Source organism: Pestalotiopsis fici, assembly GCF_000516985.1.
Source record: "Pestalotiopsis fici W106-1 unplaced genomic scaffold PFICI_Scf_3, whole genome shotgun sequence".
NCBI classification, from domain to species: domain Eukaryota; kingdom Fungi; phylum Ascomycota; class Sordariomycetes; order Amphisphaeriales; family Sporocadaceae; genus Pestalotiopsis; species Pestalotiopsis fici.
Genome location: NW_006917093.1, coordinates 5,662,041 through 5,677,295, shown reverse-complemented (window position 1 = coordinate 5,677,295; position 15,255 = coordinate 5,662,041). Strand labels below are relative to the sequence as shown.

Genomic DNA, 15,255 nt, shown 5'->3' with positions numbered 1-15,255 from the left:
ACAAATATGGTAAGGCGTAGGTACTGCATAATCCCAAGTCAAACAATAATGACTTCTTGCGACTCGGGTATATCAAACACCCAACCCCATACATCCTGTCTTGATAGTGTAATGAGACCCAGACGGCGATATGTATCACTCCCAACCATCTCAAGTAAGAGTCCATAACTTCGTCCTGCCAGCTTCTCATCTTGCTCCTCGTCACTGTCATCCTCGGACCCTGCACTCGTAACACCACAAATCTCGATAGCACTGTAAACATGTCCATCAACGACCTCGGCTGGATAGTCAAGATTGAAGAAAAATCTGGGATCATAGCCTCCAGACTGAGGCCACTTGTCAAGGCACTCGTCTGAAGTCATCAAAACGTCTCGACCAGCGACCTTCAAAGACGGTGACTCGTGGCTGACGTGGATTGCGATTCTCTTGGTCTTTGCGCGGACTTTGATAAAACCAGCAGACACCATTCCAAACGGACTTCTCGAGTCAACAAGGCTGATATTTGCGTCCAGAAGCGTACAGAAATGATCCAGGGGAGGGCAAGGTTGTTCCAAGCCGTGTTCCAACATATCGGCCCAATGCGCAAAGTCATCATGCACCCAGACGGGATAGTTGGTACTGGCCCAAGACCAAGATGGCGCAATATATTGCCCGTGTCGTGATTTGGGAGACGATTCTTCATTGTAGGTTACCCAAAGCAGTTGAGTATGAAAGTCTTCTTCCCATAAGCCTGCATAATACTCTGTAGTCCCCTTTTGTCTAGAGTACTCGGCCGCCAGAGCGGCTATTCCAAGCAACTTGTCTGACGCGACAGTGAGCTGGCGTTGGGTGTATGCGGCTATAATGGCGTGCCAGCTGTCAGGATGGGGTAAAGTATTGTAACGAGAGTTTCCAGGGTCGATTGCCATGTCGATATTGATATCATCAACCTTGGCTACTCCTTCGGTATGTGTGGTGAATAAGCACCGGTAGGTGAGGCCCTGGTGGCCATACGACAGTATTCGTCTTGGCAAATGTGTTTCCTGAAACGTCCAAGCCCGCTGGAACAGAGGGAGACTGGCTTCTGGAAAAATCCCTTCCTGTTCGAGTATCCCCGGCGAAAAGACAAAATCTCCAAATACGTTGTCATCCAACCTACCACTCATCTTTATCGGGCGTAATTCTTGCCTGTTGTGCAAGAAACCATCCGTGCTGCCCCGGGATACTGATGCCGCGATCGTTGCATGAGAATATTGATAGATTCTGTGCATTTGTATAATCTGATCGGCCTTGTCATCATCGTCATCCTGAATGATGCAGAGTGCATCCACCCAGAGATACGAGATATCGATGCCAATAGTGACCAGAATTGCGTCTTGTATAGCCCGAGGAAGCGATTGGAAAGGTATGCCAGCGCTATAAGCTGCAACCTTGTCCTTTACAAGTTTCGCTGGCTGGTCGCCACCCCAACAGTAGCTCAAAGTGACATATCGCTGCGCTGCAGGTTGGGAAACAAGTCGTACAAGAGGCCCACTGGTGCCTTTCTGCACTTTTAGTACGCGCCTCGGTATGAAATTCGCTTCTTCAGGAACTCTAAGATTGCAGTCTTTGTGCTTGCTGAGACACTCTTGTATCCATGTGCGTGCGCGGTAGAAGCTTAGCTCTGATTTAGGCGCGAGATTTGGAGGTAGAGCAGGGGAGAGGAGGGACCGCAGTCGTTCGTCTGGATCAAGAAATTTCAGTACTGGAGCTCTAATACCATCATTGCTTCACAACTTGAACATACCAGGATGTACCCAGATGTGAAAGTTTGTAACTTGACCTGGCCCTCGACCGAGTTTGAAAGTTATTGAAGGTTGCACGCCACTCGAGGCAATATAAGATAGCATGATTTTACCGTCGTCATCGTTGTAAAATTCACCAAGCTCTTCGTTGATGCGGTGCTGATCGGGAGTCACATGTGCTTCTAAATATTTCGAGAAGTAGACGACTTCGTGGTGTTCGTCAAAAACATAGTCGTTCCCTTTGAGCAAGGTGGTCCAAAACCTGCAGCCCCCTCGGGCCGCCATTATGGCTTCGAAGATGGTTACACCTGTAGACGCATTGATACTAATGTCAGGCCCATTTTCAAATGCCCACCATTTCAGCCGAACCCAGCTTTCGGAAACAAGTTCACGAATATCAATGCAAAGCCTATCACAGGAAGGACAAGTATGGGGCGTGATATCAGGGTCAGCCACCTCCTTGAAGAGGCGCTCGGTCACTGCAAGATCATCTTGTTCCTGCGGCACCTGCCAGAAAGCCAGGGGTCTTGCGTCAGTAGGCGGATGATCACCTCGTGACAAGACCCTACCTGTTTTGACTGTATCATCTTCTCCAAATTCGCCGCCATGATAGATTGGATTCCCATTTATTAGTGCGTTGAGGTTCTTTCTCCGCCGGTCGTTTTTGTCCAAAATGTATTCTGAAACTTGCTGGTGTTCCATCTCGCGATACGGATTGGGAGTACCGAAGAACTTCCAGGTCTGGCAATGTTAGCTAGGTAGTTCCAAGTTTGCGTAGATTCAGACGTAAGGGATATCATCTTACCGACTGCAGGCACATATTGAGGGGGTCTCTTTTGACTCCGTGACGGGTTCGCAATGCATCCCATAACATGACCTTGTCCAAGTTGTCTGCTTTCCATTTCTCATAGTCGGTCATGTCATTCCGCGGCAGGGTCTTTTTGGCCGTTGGGAATCTGAAGCGTCGCGGGACGTTCATAGGATCCCGCTATAGTTTGATTAATGACGAGTAGCGTCAGCAGGGATGTGTTTGCAATACAAACCCAACTTTCCATCTTGTACGAGTGCCCTGGCCTTGGTAAGCCAGAACTATGTCCTCTATTTGCTAGCAGAAATCTCGGCCACTGTTGCTTGCCCTATGATGTTTTACTCTGAGAGTTCGCATGAGATCCAAGTATTTCCGCCGTCGGCTCTCTTGGCATGGGGTGATACAATGGCGGTCAGCGGCGGCAGAATCCACAGATCTCGTGAACAGTGAAATACAATGGAGCCTCAAAATTAACCATTTTGTCACCTTTACAACTGGTAACATACCAAATAATGTCTACCACAAGACTGCGCAAGTTATATCCTTCAAATCAATCACAAAAGTTGTCTTGATTTGCTTAGTGACAAAGGGTCAGCTTGCTTTGATCTGCAAATGAAGTGCCGAAGGCCATTGGCGCCAATACGAGGGCGACCCATGACTTCCAAGTGTGGTCAACCAAGCAGACTTTAGCTTGGTGATAAACTCGCACCTATCAGGTATTCTTTTTTAGTCTTCCAGTGGATTTGTAGTTTCATAACCCGTCACCCTGTTCCATTCGGGGCTCTGATGGGTTTGCATGATCCGGGGCTTATCTAACCTATAATACCGTCGAGAAGCGTCATCAGCCCTGATACAGATAGCAGGCGGGGCACTGTTCATAATTCCCCACGCTGCATAAACCATACCGGCAGATCGGATTTCCGGGATGTCTTGCAATAATTCACGAAAATATTTTCATTATACATTGCTATCAGAAGATAAATGCTCGTGCAGCAGAATTATGTTTATTACGGCCTATCGCTCGACAACGGCACGAATCTGTTCCGCGTAACCTTGCTTTTGTACAAAGAGACAATTATGGGTAATCAAAAAGGTCCACTGATGGCCATGTATTTAAAGCATGATGCTGTACTGGACCTTCGGAGGCAAGACCAGATTGAATCTTCGATAGATTCGCGCCCGACTTTGCAAACATGTCAATCGTGTCTTTACTTTGGTTTATAGCAACGGCTGTAAGTGATGTCTTTGTGCGAAACTTGAGCGCAGTTTTGAATATTGATCTAATGGGTATAATTTCTGAGCAGTCTGTCGTTTACCTTGTATGCAAGGCCGTTTACTTGAAATGGTTTCATCCGCTGGCCAAGTTTCCCGGCCCTCCTCTGGCAGCAATTTCCGATGTATGGTATGCCTTCCACTGGACTGGCGGAAGATGGCCTTTTGTGATGGAGAAGATTCACCAGAAGTACGGTGATGTCGTCCGTGTTGCTCCAAATGAGCTGTCGTTCGCCACTGCCGCCGCGTACAAAGATATCTACGGGCATGCTACAAAGGGCAAGAAACAGTTTCTCAAGTCTTCATGGTATGAGAATGGAGATCCAGTGCCTGGCATTGTCAGCACACGGGATCCTGCAGACCACGCACGGCAAAGACGATCCTTGGCACATGCTTTCAGCACAAACTCGCTACGCGACCAAGAGGACCTCATTCATACCTACACCGACTTGTTCATCACACAGCTGGCGAAACATGGTGGGCAAAGCTCAGAAGGCATAAACATGCCAGAGGCTTTCCACTGGCTCACGTTCGACATTGCTGGCCACTTGGCATTCGGTGAATCATTTGGAGCTGTCGCTAGCATGAGAACAAACTACTGGGTGTCTATCATTATCGACGGTGTCTTCTTTGGCAACATTGCGAATGCACTCAAAAAACGACTCCCTCTACTCACCCCCTTGCTGCTCCTGATCATGCCAAAGGATCTGAAAAGAAAGTACATCACTCATCGCCAATTGACCTTGGAAAAGATACAAAAAAGAATCAACAACCAGCAGCTGGACCGCGACGACTTTTTCTCGCATATTCTGAAGAAGGGTGATTACACCAACGAAGGACTAGCCAGCCAAGCGGGTACCCTTATCATTGCTGGCTCAGACACGACCTCCAGTTTCCTCAATGGAGTTTTCTATTACCTGGTAACCAATCCCGACAAGCTTTCAAAACTGCAATCAGAAGTTCGGACTGCATTCAACGACATGTCAGAGATCACTGGTGCCAGCACGGCAACGCTGCCATATATACACGGCGTTATCGAGGAGGGTCTGCGACTGACACCGCCTGCACCTTTTGGACTGGCGCGAATTTCTCCCGGGGCAGATATTGCCGGTCATTTCGTGCCTGCAGGTGTGACTGTCAGTGTTGATCATTGGTCCACGCTGCACGATCCCCGATATTGGTACGATGCAGCCAGCTTCTTGCCCGAGCGGTGGGTAGGAGATGGCTTTGGAGATGAAAAAGCAGCCTTTCATCCGTTTTCGCTTGGGCCACGGGGGTGTCTGGGCATCAATCTGGCGTATTTGGAGGCACGCATCATATTGGCAAAACTGGCGTGGGCACTAGATTGGGAACTTGTGGACGCTGACGTGGACTGGAAGCGGGATGCTAGACTGTACACCTTGTGGCACCACCCGCGAATGCGTGGCCGATTCAATGTTCATGACCAGGCCAGACCCAACTAGGGCTCTCGAGACGATCTTTTGTGGGTTATACTAAGCTTGATAACAACGAACAAGACTATTACACAGAATCGTAAAGAGACAACCGATCCAAAGAGTTGCGACGACATGCCCTTGAGCGTATGACGCCAGATCCTGGACAAGTTGCAAACTTTCTCTGAATAGATCAATTCTGATCCTTCATCTTGACGAAGCCCCCGATGACGAATTGGCCGTAGCCCCCATCAGGGGTCAAAACCGGAGACTGGTAGTTGTAGTTGAAAGATCCTCCTGCCCCCATCCGAACTTTGAATACTTCCTTACCAGTGTCAAAATCAATGCCGGTTCCGTACTGAACATATGAACCTTGATGAGCAAGTTCATTTTCCTGAGTGGCCATGTATAGCAAGCCGGTCTTTGTGGATAGAATGGGTGAGATCGTACCCCTGATCTCCTTATTGAACCACACAACGCTACAAGACTTGGTCTCGTCGTCCACGTCGATCCGAGTGAGACCTGGTGCCATCTGAGTTATGTTGTTGTATTCTTCGTTGATTGTTTCAACGTCAATTGAACCATTGCCGAAAGGGTCACCCCCATTCAAGTATATGGGCACTGCATCAAAAAAGTTCGCAACGACTGCACTGTACGTGGAGCCTCCGTCCCAGTGAACCACCATGGTGTTCTCGTTTGCGCTTTGACCAGGTTCGAACAGCGGCACGGTGCAGATTGGGTCACCTCCGCCGGTGCCGTTCACCATTTGGGTAACGACAATGAGGTTGACCTGCTCGTTCGCATTATCTGTGAAAGCGACGTACTTATCCCCCAGTAGAGAGGGTGTACTACCAGAGCCACGAGATACACCGCCCTTCTTAATTCCGTCTCCCGCCTGGTAAGGCACGGTCGCCACGATTTCCACGCCGTTTGGGCCAGGTCTGAAGCCGTAAAAGTTTGCGGTTGCGTTCACAGTGTCCCTGGCTCCAGCCGGTCCCGTCACAAGGTAAACATTCGTCCCACTGACGGCAAAATTATTCTCTACCGCCGTGCCTGGCAGCTGGATGGAATGAATATTGTCCATTGGATCGACGTAGCCAATCACAGCGATATCGGCAGCGGGAAGCCCGACACCAGGGAAGCCTCCCGTACAAAACCACAAATTGCCATTGGCATCGTATGCAATACCGACGATCCTAGTGCCATCCTCTACCACGCTCGTCACGTCAATGTCGCGCCGTTTGACAAAGTATGGTGTCGAATTATCGTCAATGCGCTCGATATCCACCAGGTGTCTCTCGGATGTCGGGACGATGACATGGTTGTCAAGGATTTGCATATACACCATCGAAACCATGTCAAAGACGTCGCCATCATCGGCACCGGGATATGTTGCCTCGATCTGATATGTGTCTGGGTTTAGAGCTGCAATGCAGGATGTGTTTTCTCGACAAAGGAGCGCGCCAGTGACCTGCCCTTGCTGGCTCCAGAAAACTGGTGCTGGGGGTGGCATTGCAAACGTTTCCACCACGGGATTGAAGCCTAACGGACCGGAGTAGTCCTCGGAGCGGGTATTTCCAGCATCGCGGTGGTAGCCTTGGGATTTGGGCTCATAGGAGAACCTTGGTCTCATCAACTTCAGGATTGCTGGTTGGCCAATGTAAGAGGGCCCCTCTAGCGGTTGCGTCGAATTGATTGACACTGCCTGCATTGACCAATGGTTGTTACTTGGTGATCAGAATGTTGAGAGGAGTAAACGTCCAAACCTTCACAATTTCAACAGCCGATAGCATGAAGAGCCATTTGATAGTCCACGAGGTTTTCTGAAAAGGAAAAATAGTTGTCATCTTGATGGCAAATTGCTAAAGAATTGGTTACAATGAAGCAGCTACGGAGAGTAAACTGTGTCTGCTGAGAAGAATATGAGATATAGGAGACAGATCAATGGCTTTATATCTGTATAGCTACAGGCTCTCGGCTATGCAAGGGACCGGGAACAACGGCGGCTTATTGAATTGGCAGGTATGGTGATCTCTGGATGTGTTCAACGCTGAGGCCTTTCGTATTCGCAAAAGGTAGGCATGCTTGGCGAAGATGCGCAATATTCTGTAGGCTGTGGACCAATCTCAAGATCGACACGAGGCTTCCATGGAATTAACTGGTTTAGGTACTGTGATTCTTGGGATATCTTAGCACATTATTCAAGTGATTGACAATGGCCCCGAAATAAAGCATCCGGCTTGGCATAAGTCTCAGCCCCAATAACTCACAACTTGCACGCGCACGGATCAATTCAGTCCATGCAGGGCCAAGACTAGCCCATCACCACAATCATGGCGGAAATGCTCATTCCGTTTGATTTTGTGCATCTCGAGGACAAAGGTACCCGGGAACTTATACATGTCCGCCTACCGCTTGGCACGCCAATCATGATGAACATGCAGGTTATTGGTGGTCCCATTCTAGTCTCAACGCAATATTTCAAAGTCCGATATTGCGCAGTCCATAGCCAGTAAAACCCCGTCTACATGGTATGTAGTATACGTAATCTTAGCGCCGGCAATGTCCACAATCAATATATATTCTAATAGTGTGGATATAGCAGAAAGTGCGCAATGATATACTTATTTGATAATTCAAACAAATATTCAGCTGTTCAGGTAGGCTATCGTGTACCGTAAAGCTTTATATGTCTGGGATTGTCCTTGTAAAGTAATATAATATCCCAAATTGCTGAAAAGAATATTCACCAGGAAGTCAAGGTAGCTGGGAACATTAGCGCTCAGTACCTAGCTAGTGCACCCGTCGTCAAAGGCTAATCGAAGTGAATTCAATAAAACGTCTGTGATAACACGCTCTCCTCGTCTGTCCACAATGAAAAGTCTCAATCAGGTCAGTTTTGTGTGCTATCCAGGCGGCGTTCTGTATTGGCACGCGTGTTGACAAAATCAGGATACTGTAGTGTGAGCTCCACGCCGCCCGAGACGATGTTATCTACAGCTTCGACGCCCAGCATGAAGCTAACAGGAGATCAATTAGTTTTCCAATCACCAGACTCGCCACAGAACCATGTCAACACTTACCTGTGATCCTGATTCCCCACTTCGTACTTCCAAGATCCAAACCGTCCGCGCGATAGGATATCCTTACTCTTGAGGTAGGGTAAGATCTGGTCGAGCGCATCATTACGCTCCACGCTAGGTGTAGGGTAACCGTGGTCGAAGCGGCGGACATATGTGCTGACGATTTCGTCATCAGGCTTGAGCAGTTCGGTATTGATGAGCCCCTGAATGCTGTCCGCGAGCAGGGTGTCGTGGTTCACAGGCTTGTACGATGACTCGGATACTTCGAGCATGATGGACCAGTAAGGGCCCGGCAGAGGCTGGGAGGACGCGGGTTTCTTCCCATTGGCAAGTTGCTTGGTGGTGAGGAGCTTGCCAGCCTGGGGCTGGTTGTAGGGCGAGTAATTGGAGAAGATGGTCGCGCGATAAAAAGGACAGTTATCTTCGACAAAATATAGCTGTCAAGTTCCGTGAGTTCATGCGGCCTTTTATAAGTGGGAGTTGTACAAGTCATACCCAACATTTATCTCCAATGCGCTCAGGCCGCTCACCACGGATGCCGATTCCAATCACATTGGTGGATGAGTAGAACAGGGGTTTGCACAAGTCTTGAAGCTTGAGATCGTCCATAGACTTGGCTAGATAATCGACAGCCATGGTGGAGACCATGAATTGATAGTTGATAATGGTACCTGGGCGTATCAGAACAAAGACTCGTATCTTGTAATTAAGGTAAACACGTACCATCTGCCAAGTACGCCTTCTTAGCATCGGCGTCGACTTTTGTGACCTGGCCATGCTTTCCAAATCGAGTCTTCTCATCATCAAGAGTGTCGGCGAGTGCGGTCCAGATACCACCGGTACCTCCCCTAGCTGGAAATCGGAAGGTCGAATTTGGTCCCCATGTTCCTGCAACCTTGTTAAGAATGGCATTCTTGGTCAACAGTTTCACATTAGGCGCAGCGACACGCTCCCCAAGCCAAGTGGCATTCATCTGAGAGAACCGCAGTTAGAATCGCCAGTTGTGTTATGCGATTGTAATGGCAATGGCAAAGCGCATACCTTGGTCGTGGGTACAGCCCAAACCTTGAAATTGTATGGCCGCATAAAGATCTCCGTCAAGCGCTGCCCCACGTTCCGGATGTTCCATTCATCAAAGTTCTTCGGCTTGTCCGCCGGAGACCGAGTCCGGGCATCCAGAGCGGCGTCGATCAAGCTCTCAAGACACTTTACCTGCTCCTCTTTAGGCAGGACGGCAATGTTGTTCTGGAAAGGATACGGAACCCACTGGCCCTGGTATCGCACGTAAGAAATACGTTGGTGCGTGTACCAGTCATCAGAGGCAGGCAATGCCTCGTTGAGGCAATCGTCGAAGTATTTGTAGTGCGAGAATATCACGTGCCCTCCAACATCGTAAAGCTAGCCAAGATCAGCTGTACATCCTTGACCAAGAGGGAATGAGGTCATTCATACGAAGCCTTCAGGCGTCACATCGGTCGATGCAAGCCCGCCGGGCGTCTCGTTCGAGTCAACGATGAGCCAAGATGCCGAATTCTGCCACCATTAGTCCGTGCAACAGCAGTTAGCGGTAGGATATGCCGAGCTTACCAGTTGCTGTAGTCGTTTGGCAGCTCCAAGACCCGTGGGTCCAGCTCCTATGACAAGAATGTCTATCGTACTGCTCAAACAGTCAGTTCAGCCAACATCTCTGAATGGAAGTACGCAATGACCTCTCACATCTCTTTGCTCATCATAGTGTGTGTTCAAGGCAGCTGCACCTTGATGTTCCTTTATCGCTGCTCCGGACTATACGAATAACCCCAAATGGTGATTAACAGTGGAAATCTATAGATAGGTATCATCGATGTAATGTCAGTTGGAGATGAGGAATGATCAAATATATACATGTGTGGAAAATTGCCGCACAGGTTGCCCTTTTTTGAATTTAAAAAAAAAAAAAAAAAAAAAAGAATTGAGCGTTTTGAAAGACGTTCCTAGGCACAGTCATGGATCCGAAGGATCGAGCTCCGAGTACCTCAATTTTATGAAGCAGACTGATGCAACCCAAGCCCATGCAATCGGCATAACGCACCAAATTGACCCACCCTCCTTCAGACGGTGATCTCGGCAACGATAATCTGTACCGTGGTGGCTGTGCCTATCGACCGGGGTATCTGATTCTAGTCTCCCATATCGAGCATTTTCACCATTTTGATAAAGCTACCAGGCCGCTATGCACCATGAGGGTAAATGCAAGGCAGATGATCAATACTAGAATGAACAAAACGATATGCATGGAGTCGTCCCGAGTCTTGCCACATCTTTGAGTAGTACTATCTGGGATGATCATATCATGGACCCCGTATCCTCTCCTGCATCCCCAAGCCACCATGCAAGTCAGCAATCATATGAAATTGGGCCTATTTCGCCCAAGTCAACCCCTCCTCACACGAATACCCACATTTCTAACCTTGTTTTCCCCTGTCTTCCCCATGCTGAAGTTGTCACGCCATTCTTGCTTTTGGGCAGGTTTCACTGTCGCAGTTGCCATGGACTCGAGTCGCAGCCCTTGGCGGGCTCCTAATATTTACTGCATCTGACCTAGGTTTGACTCCAGCTGATGCACTGCTGCCCAGACACGAGCACTAAACCTACTATAGCTCTTCAGCCAATCTTATGAAACCGTCTTCATTCATATGAAAAGAAAGAAGACATTTGATAGAGCACGAATTTTTTGAATGACTACTTGTATCAGGTGAGTTGTTACTCTTTTTCGATGATTTTGGGTTGTTAGATCCTCTATGCTTAGGGTAGCACACGATTTGAATGTTTATCGTTTCTTCAATTTCGAGCATTTACATCATTTTCTGTTATGTGATTTTGCTGGTAATTATGTGCAAGCTAGTGTCATGGGTGAATTACCATGATCTTCACCTCATTTTCAGCTCTGTTCGTACTGGGCTCATGTCAGGGTAGATAGAGGACATGTATTGGTACATCAACAACAATCATGGATGCCGTTCTCCGGCTTCTACGGCAAAGAACCCTCAAAGGGTAGTCGTACTTAGGTATCCATCAATCCTCTATTCTGCCCGTATAAAGGTCCATGTCATGCAAGCCAACAGCCTTGCTCTTTCTAAAATACTTCCACCACACAATGTTGAGAATGTATATTATAATGCCAATATACGACGTCACAAAGGACGAAACAGTAAATGAAGGTATAAAGGCGTTGTAGCCTATATCAATCAGATTAGCGCCAATACACAATAATTAGTGCTGTAACATGCTTACCGTTGAAGAAGGTGATTAATATGGTGAGCAAGAGGGCAAAATAACTTCCATAAGGCTGTAGTGGACCTCGATATGGCATCAAGTCTCGGGAGATGCCCTGCGCCTTCATGGCGCGAGTGAATCGAATATAACTGACCAAGCAGCTTATCCAGTTCAGTGTCCCAAAGACAGTCACGAGACTTACAAGATATCCAAAAACAGTGGACGAGTCTTTACTGACATTCATGTATGCTAGTACCGTAAAGACACTCATCATGGCTACACCCCACAAGGGCACACCGTTTGCAGAGGTGCGACGGAATATGGCTGGCGCTTGTCCGTCGTGAGCCAAGCCGAACAGAGTTCTCGAACCGATGTAGATATCACTATTGGCGGCGCTGATCACAAAGATCAGGAGGCATGCGTTGATGACGTGAGGGAATACTGGAATTTTCGCGAGCTGTACGGCCACCACGAAAGGGCTGGCAGCAGCTCCCGTGCTCGAGTGGGTGGCGCCAATCAGCTGATCGTTGGTATAGGGTACGCTCATTCCCAAGACCAGGGCACCGAGGATGTAAAATGTCGTGATTCGGAACAGAGTTTGTTTTGCAGCCCGCGCAACTGTCTTTTTTGGATTCGGGGCTTCGCCAAACGCTACGCCCACGACTTCGGTGCCAGTGTATGCAAAGCAAGCCTGGACCATGCATGCCCAAAAGCCCAGGAACCGGCCAGTGGTGCCAGGTACCAAGAACGTCCCAAAGGCGCCAGGGTCTGACCAGTATTTGAATCCGATGCGCTCGCCTGACGGTTGGCCGCCCATTGATATTGTGAAGCAGGTAATGATGAGTAGTACCAAGACGAGAAGCTTTGTCACGGACATCCAGAATTCAGCCTCTCCAAAGAATGACACGTGAAGAATCTATCATCGAGAAAATGGGTCAGTACGATCGTTTAGACGGAAACCAGTATAGTGAATGGAGGGCATCTTAGTCACTCACGTTTACTGCAACAATGGCTACAGTAAAGGTAGCCACGAATATACCAACATTGAGATCGGGTCTCCAATACTGGATAATGATCCCCGCCGCAGTCAAATTATTCGGCAGCACAATTGCATACTTGAAAAAGTAGTTCCAGCCAGTTGCGAAGCTATTGATTATCGTCAGTGCGTTGGGAAAATTAAATCATAGACAACCATCAAGGAATAATACATACCCAAGTGCCGGATCAACGAACCGAGTGGCATAACCGGCAAAGCCCTTGTCCATGGGCAGGAATGTAGCCATTTCCCCCAGCGCCGTCATGATGAAAAATACAACCGCGCCGACGATGCAATAAGCAATCAGCAGACTAGCCGGACCGCCACGAACCAATCCAGTTCCCGAGCCGATGATGAGGCCGGTGCCAATTGCTCCGGCAACTGCAATCATGGAAATGTGACGCTCCTTGAACTCCCGGCGAAGATGGACATCACTGGCGAGGCCCAGGCCCTCCGAGACGCTCGCCGTCTCTTGTGGGCTTGACTTTGGGTCGGGAGACTTGCCATTGGCCTCGACAGAGGACTGCATATTGAAAGCACTTGACGTATCGAATGTGGCATATGCAAGGCACAGGCAATGTTGTTTTGTTCTGCTGGAAGATGGTCAGTCTCCAAAATATCCATGTCGGACCTTGATAGGTCACGACATTGATTTATAGACCTGCTGGTCATCTCGGAGAGGGTGATAAGTCAGACCAGAAGGCAAGATAAGCTATCTCTAGCATGGCTTCATGATCAGCAGGCTGTGAACGGAACCTTATCGAGGCTATCTCAACAATCCGGGGAAGTACTCGATATCCACACTACCTTTTAGTCCATGGAGGTCAGACTCCACGAATCACGGGCCAATTCGACGACCCACATAGATTAATACTTCTTTTCAATCGGATCTTGTCACGCCAGGATCCACCATGGAGGTTCAAGTCCATCCACTCATCATTCGAGATTTGAATGTGGGGCACGTTAGAGGCCGCGACACGTCTGGGACTCTGGGGAATGGACGTTGATGAACGATCTCTTGGCCAACTTGGCACGATTTTGATTACAGACAGTCATGTCTTTGGTTTGTCATAATGTAAAATTCTACATAGGAATGTACATGGAGTGTCAACTCCGTTCGCAGATCGAGCAGTCTGGTGAAGAGCATCTAGTATAAGTAAGGGCATAGAAGCAGAGTGAATGTCTCTCGAGTACGACGAAATTGGTATTCATTCTCGACCTCATATTTCATCATCATGGCTCCTGGCATTACTGAAAATATCTGTCCAGAAAACGCGTCAATCGTAGACACAATGTCTATTACAGCAAAGACAAAGGGAGCTACAGCCATCAAGGAGAAGTTTGCAGCTTTCCGCAATCTAGTGCCTCTGACTTCTCAACCTGACGTCGTTTTCCTGAATGCCTCCTACGCTCCCCCTTCCAACCTCATTGTCCACGAGGCATTGACTACGTACTCGTACGAAGCGCTGCGTTGTCCTCACCCCAAGCCCCACTGGCAAGCGGCCGCTGAAGAACTGCGAGGTCTTGTGGCCAAATATGTCAACACGGAACCTACCAACATTGCCTTTACACGCGACACGACCGAGGGTCTCAGCGATTTCATCCGATCCGTGCCTTTGAGTGCTGGCGACAATGTCGTTGTTCTCGACACGGAGCATCCCAACCACGTGTATGGATGGATGGCACTGCGCCGCCTCGGCGTCGAAGTCCGCCAGGTACCTACCATGGCGGAAGCAGAGAGAACGGGTCAGGTGGTGGCCGCGACCGCTGATACATTTGCCCCCTGGGTGGACGGCAGAACCAAGGCCATCGGTCTGAGCTCCATCATGTTCCACAGCGGCCAGAGAAACGATGTTGCGGGAATTTGTGCCGCCTTTCGTCCCCGAGGCATCCACGTGCTGTTGGATGCGACGCAGCAGGTCGGGTTTGCAGCTCTTGACGTGCAGAGTCTGGGCGTTTCGGCCGCGGCTTTTAGTCTGCACAAAGGTCTCAACTGCCCTACGGGCCTGGCTTGTTTATATGTTGACCCTGCCGTGATGGCGGAATTTGACCCGGTGCCTCCCACTGTCGGATACGGCGCTGTCGAGAATACCCGGGCAGACCTGTTGGTTCCGGCGGATGCCCTGGTGTACCACCCTACTGCTAGCAGATTCGATCATTTGAACATTAGTCTATCTGCAGCAGTGGCCGGTAGAGCCTATCTCAAATTTTATCTTGAATCGTTGGGGCCCAGCGATGTTGAGGATTACTTGTATGGACTTGGTGATGATCTCCGGAAAGATTGCGCCGAGCTCGGTATCGACATTGTTGGTCCCGCAGACCGCAAGGGGCATGCGCCGCACTTGTATATCCTCAAGCTTTTGGATCCAGCATGGGTAGAGTTGCTGAGAGATCGGGGCATCTATGTGACGCAGTACCGTCTGGGCATACGGGTTTCTCTGGGATTCTACAACAATGTCAGTGATATTGAAAGCCTAACAAGAGTTCTCCGGGAAGGCATTTCAAAGGGTCTTCCTACCATGTAAGGCCCAAAGGAAATTCAATCAAGCTTTGATCGATTAAATCCCAATCAATTGCGTTGGTTGACTGGCGTCTGCCAATGAAC

At 48.9% G+C, this 15,255-nt stretch overlaps 6 protein-coding genes across 6 annotated transcripts; 2 read left to right on the top strand and 4 right to left on the bottom strand.

The window, feature by feature from the left end:
• Positions 1-38: 38 nt before the first annotated feature.
• On the bottom strand, positions 39-2,048 carry PFICI_05832 (uncharacterized protein; the record flags this gene model as incomplete). The annotated part of the gene is made up of 2 exons (XM_007834413.1): positions 39-1,702; positions 1,766-2,048. 2 exons carry the CDS (start codon positions 2,046-2,048, stop codon positions 39-41), a joined length of 1,947 nt encoding a protein of 648 aa, XP_007832604.1.
• A 1,716-nt stretch (positions 2,049-3,764) lies between these two features.
• On the top strand, positions 3,765-5,306 carry PFICI_05831 (uncharacterized protein; the record flags this gene model as incomplete). Its single annotated transcript, XM_007834412.1, has 1 exon — positions 3,765-5,306. One exon carries the CDS (start codon positions 3,765-3,767, stop codon positions 5,304-5,306), a length of 1,542 nt encoding a protein of 513 aa, XP_007832603.1.
• A 163-nt stretch (positions 5,307-5,469) lies between these two features.
• On the bottom strand, positions 5,470-6,987 carry PFICI_05830 (uncharacterized protein; the record flags this gene model as incomplete). Its single annotated transcript, XM_007834411.1, has 1 exon — positions 5,470-6,987. The coding sequence occupies one exon, from the start codon at positions 6,985-6,987 to the stop codon at positions 5,470-5,472; it is 1,518 nt and encodes a 505-aa protein (XP_007832602.1).
• Positions 6,988-8,169: 1,182 nt separating this feature from the next.
• On the bottom strand, positions 8,170-10,092 carry PFICI_05829 (uncharacterized protein; the record flags this gene model as incomplete). Its single annotated transcript, XM_007834410.1, has 8 exons — positions 8,170-8,296; positions 8,360-8,796; positions 8,855-9,030; positions 9,083-9,332; positions 9,401-9,757; positions 9,812-9,892; positions 9,947-10,016; positions 10,076-10,092. The coding sequence occupies 8 exons, from the start codon at positions 10,090-10,092 to the stop codon at positions 8,170-8,172; spliced, it is 1,515 nt and encodes a 504-aa protein (XP_007832601.1).
• A 1,321-nt stretch (positions 10,093-11,413) lies between these two features.
• On the bottom strand, positions 11,414-13,179 carry PFICI_05828 (amino-acid permease; the record flags this gene model as incomplete). Its single annotated transcript, XM_007834409.1, has 4 exons — positions 11,414-11,577; positions 11,633-12,530; positions 12,610-12,760; positions 12,827-13,179. 4 exons carry the CDS (start codon positions 13,177-13,179, stop codon positions 11,414-11,416), a joined length of 1,566 nt encoding a protein of 521 aa, XP_007832600.1.
• Positions 13,180-13,885: 706 nt separating this feature from the next.
• Positions 13,886-15,175, top strand: PFICI_05827 (uncharacterized protein; the record flags this gene model as incomplete). Its single annotated transcript, XM_007834408.1, has 1 exon — positions 13,886-15,175. One exon carries the CDS (start codon positions 13,886-13,888, stop codon positions 15,173-15,175), a length of 1,290 nt encoding a protein of 429 aa, XP_007832599.1.
• Positions 15,176-15,255: the final 80 nt, after the last annotated feature.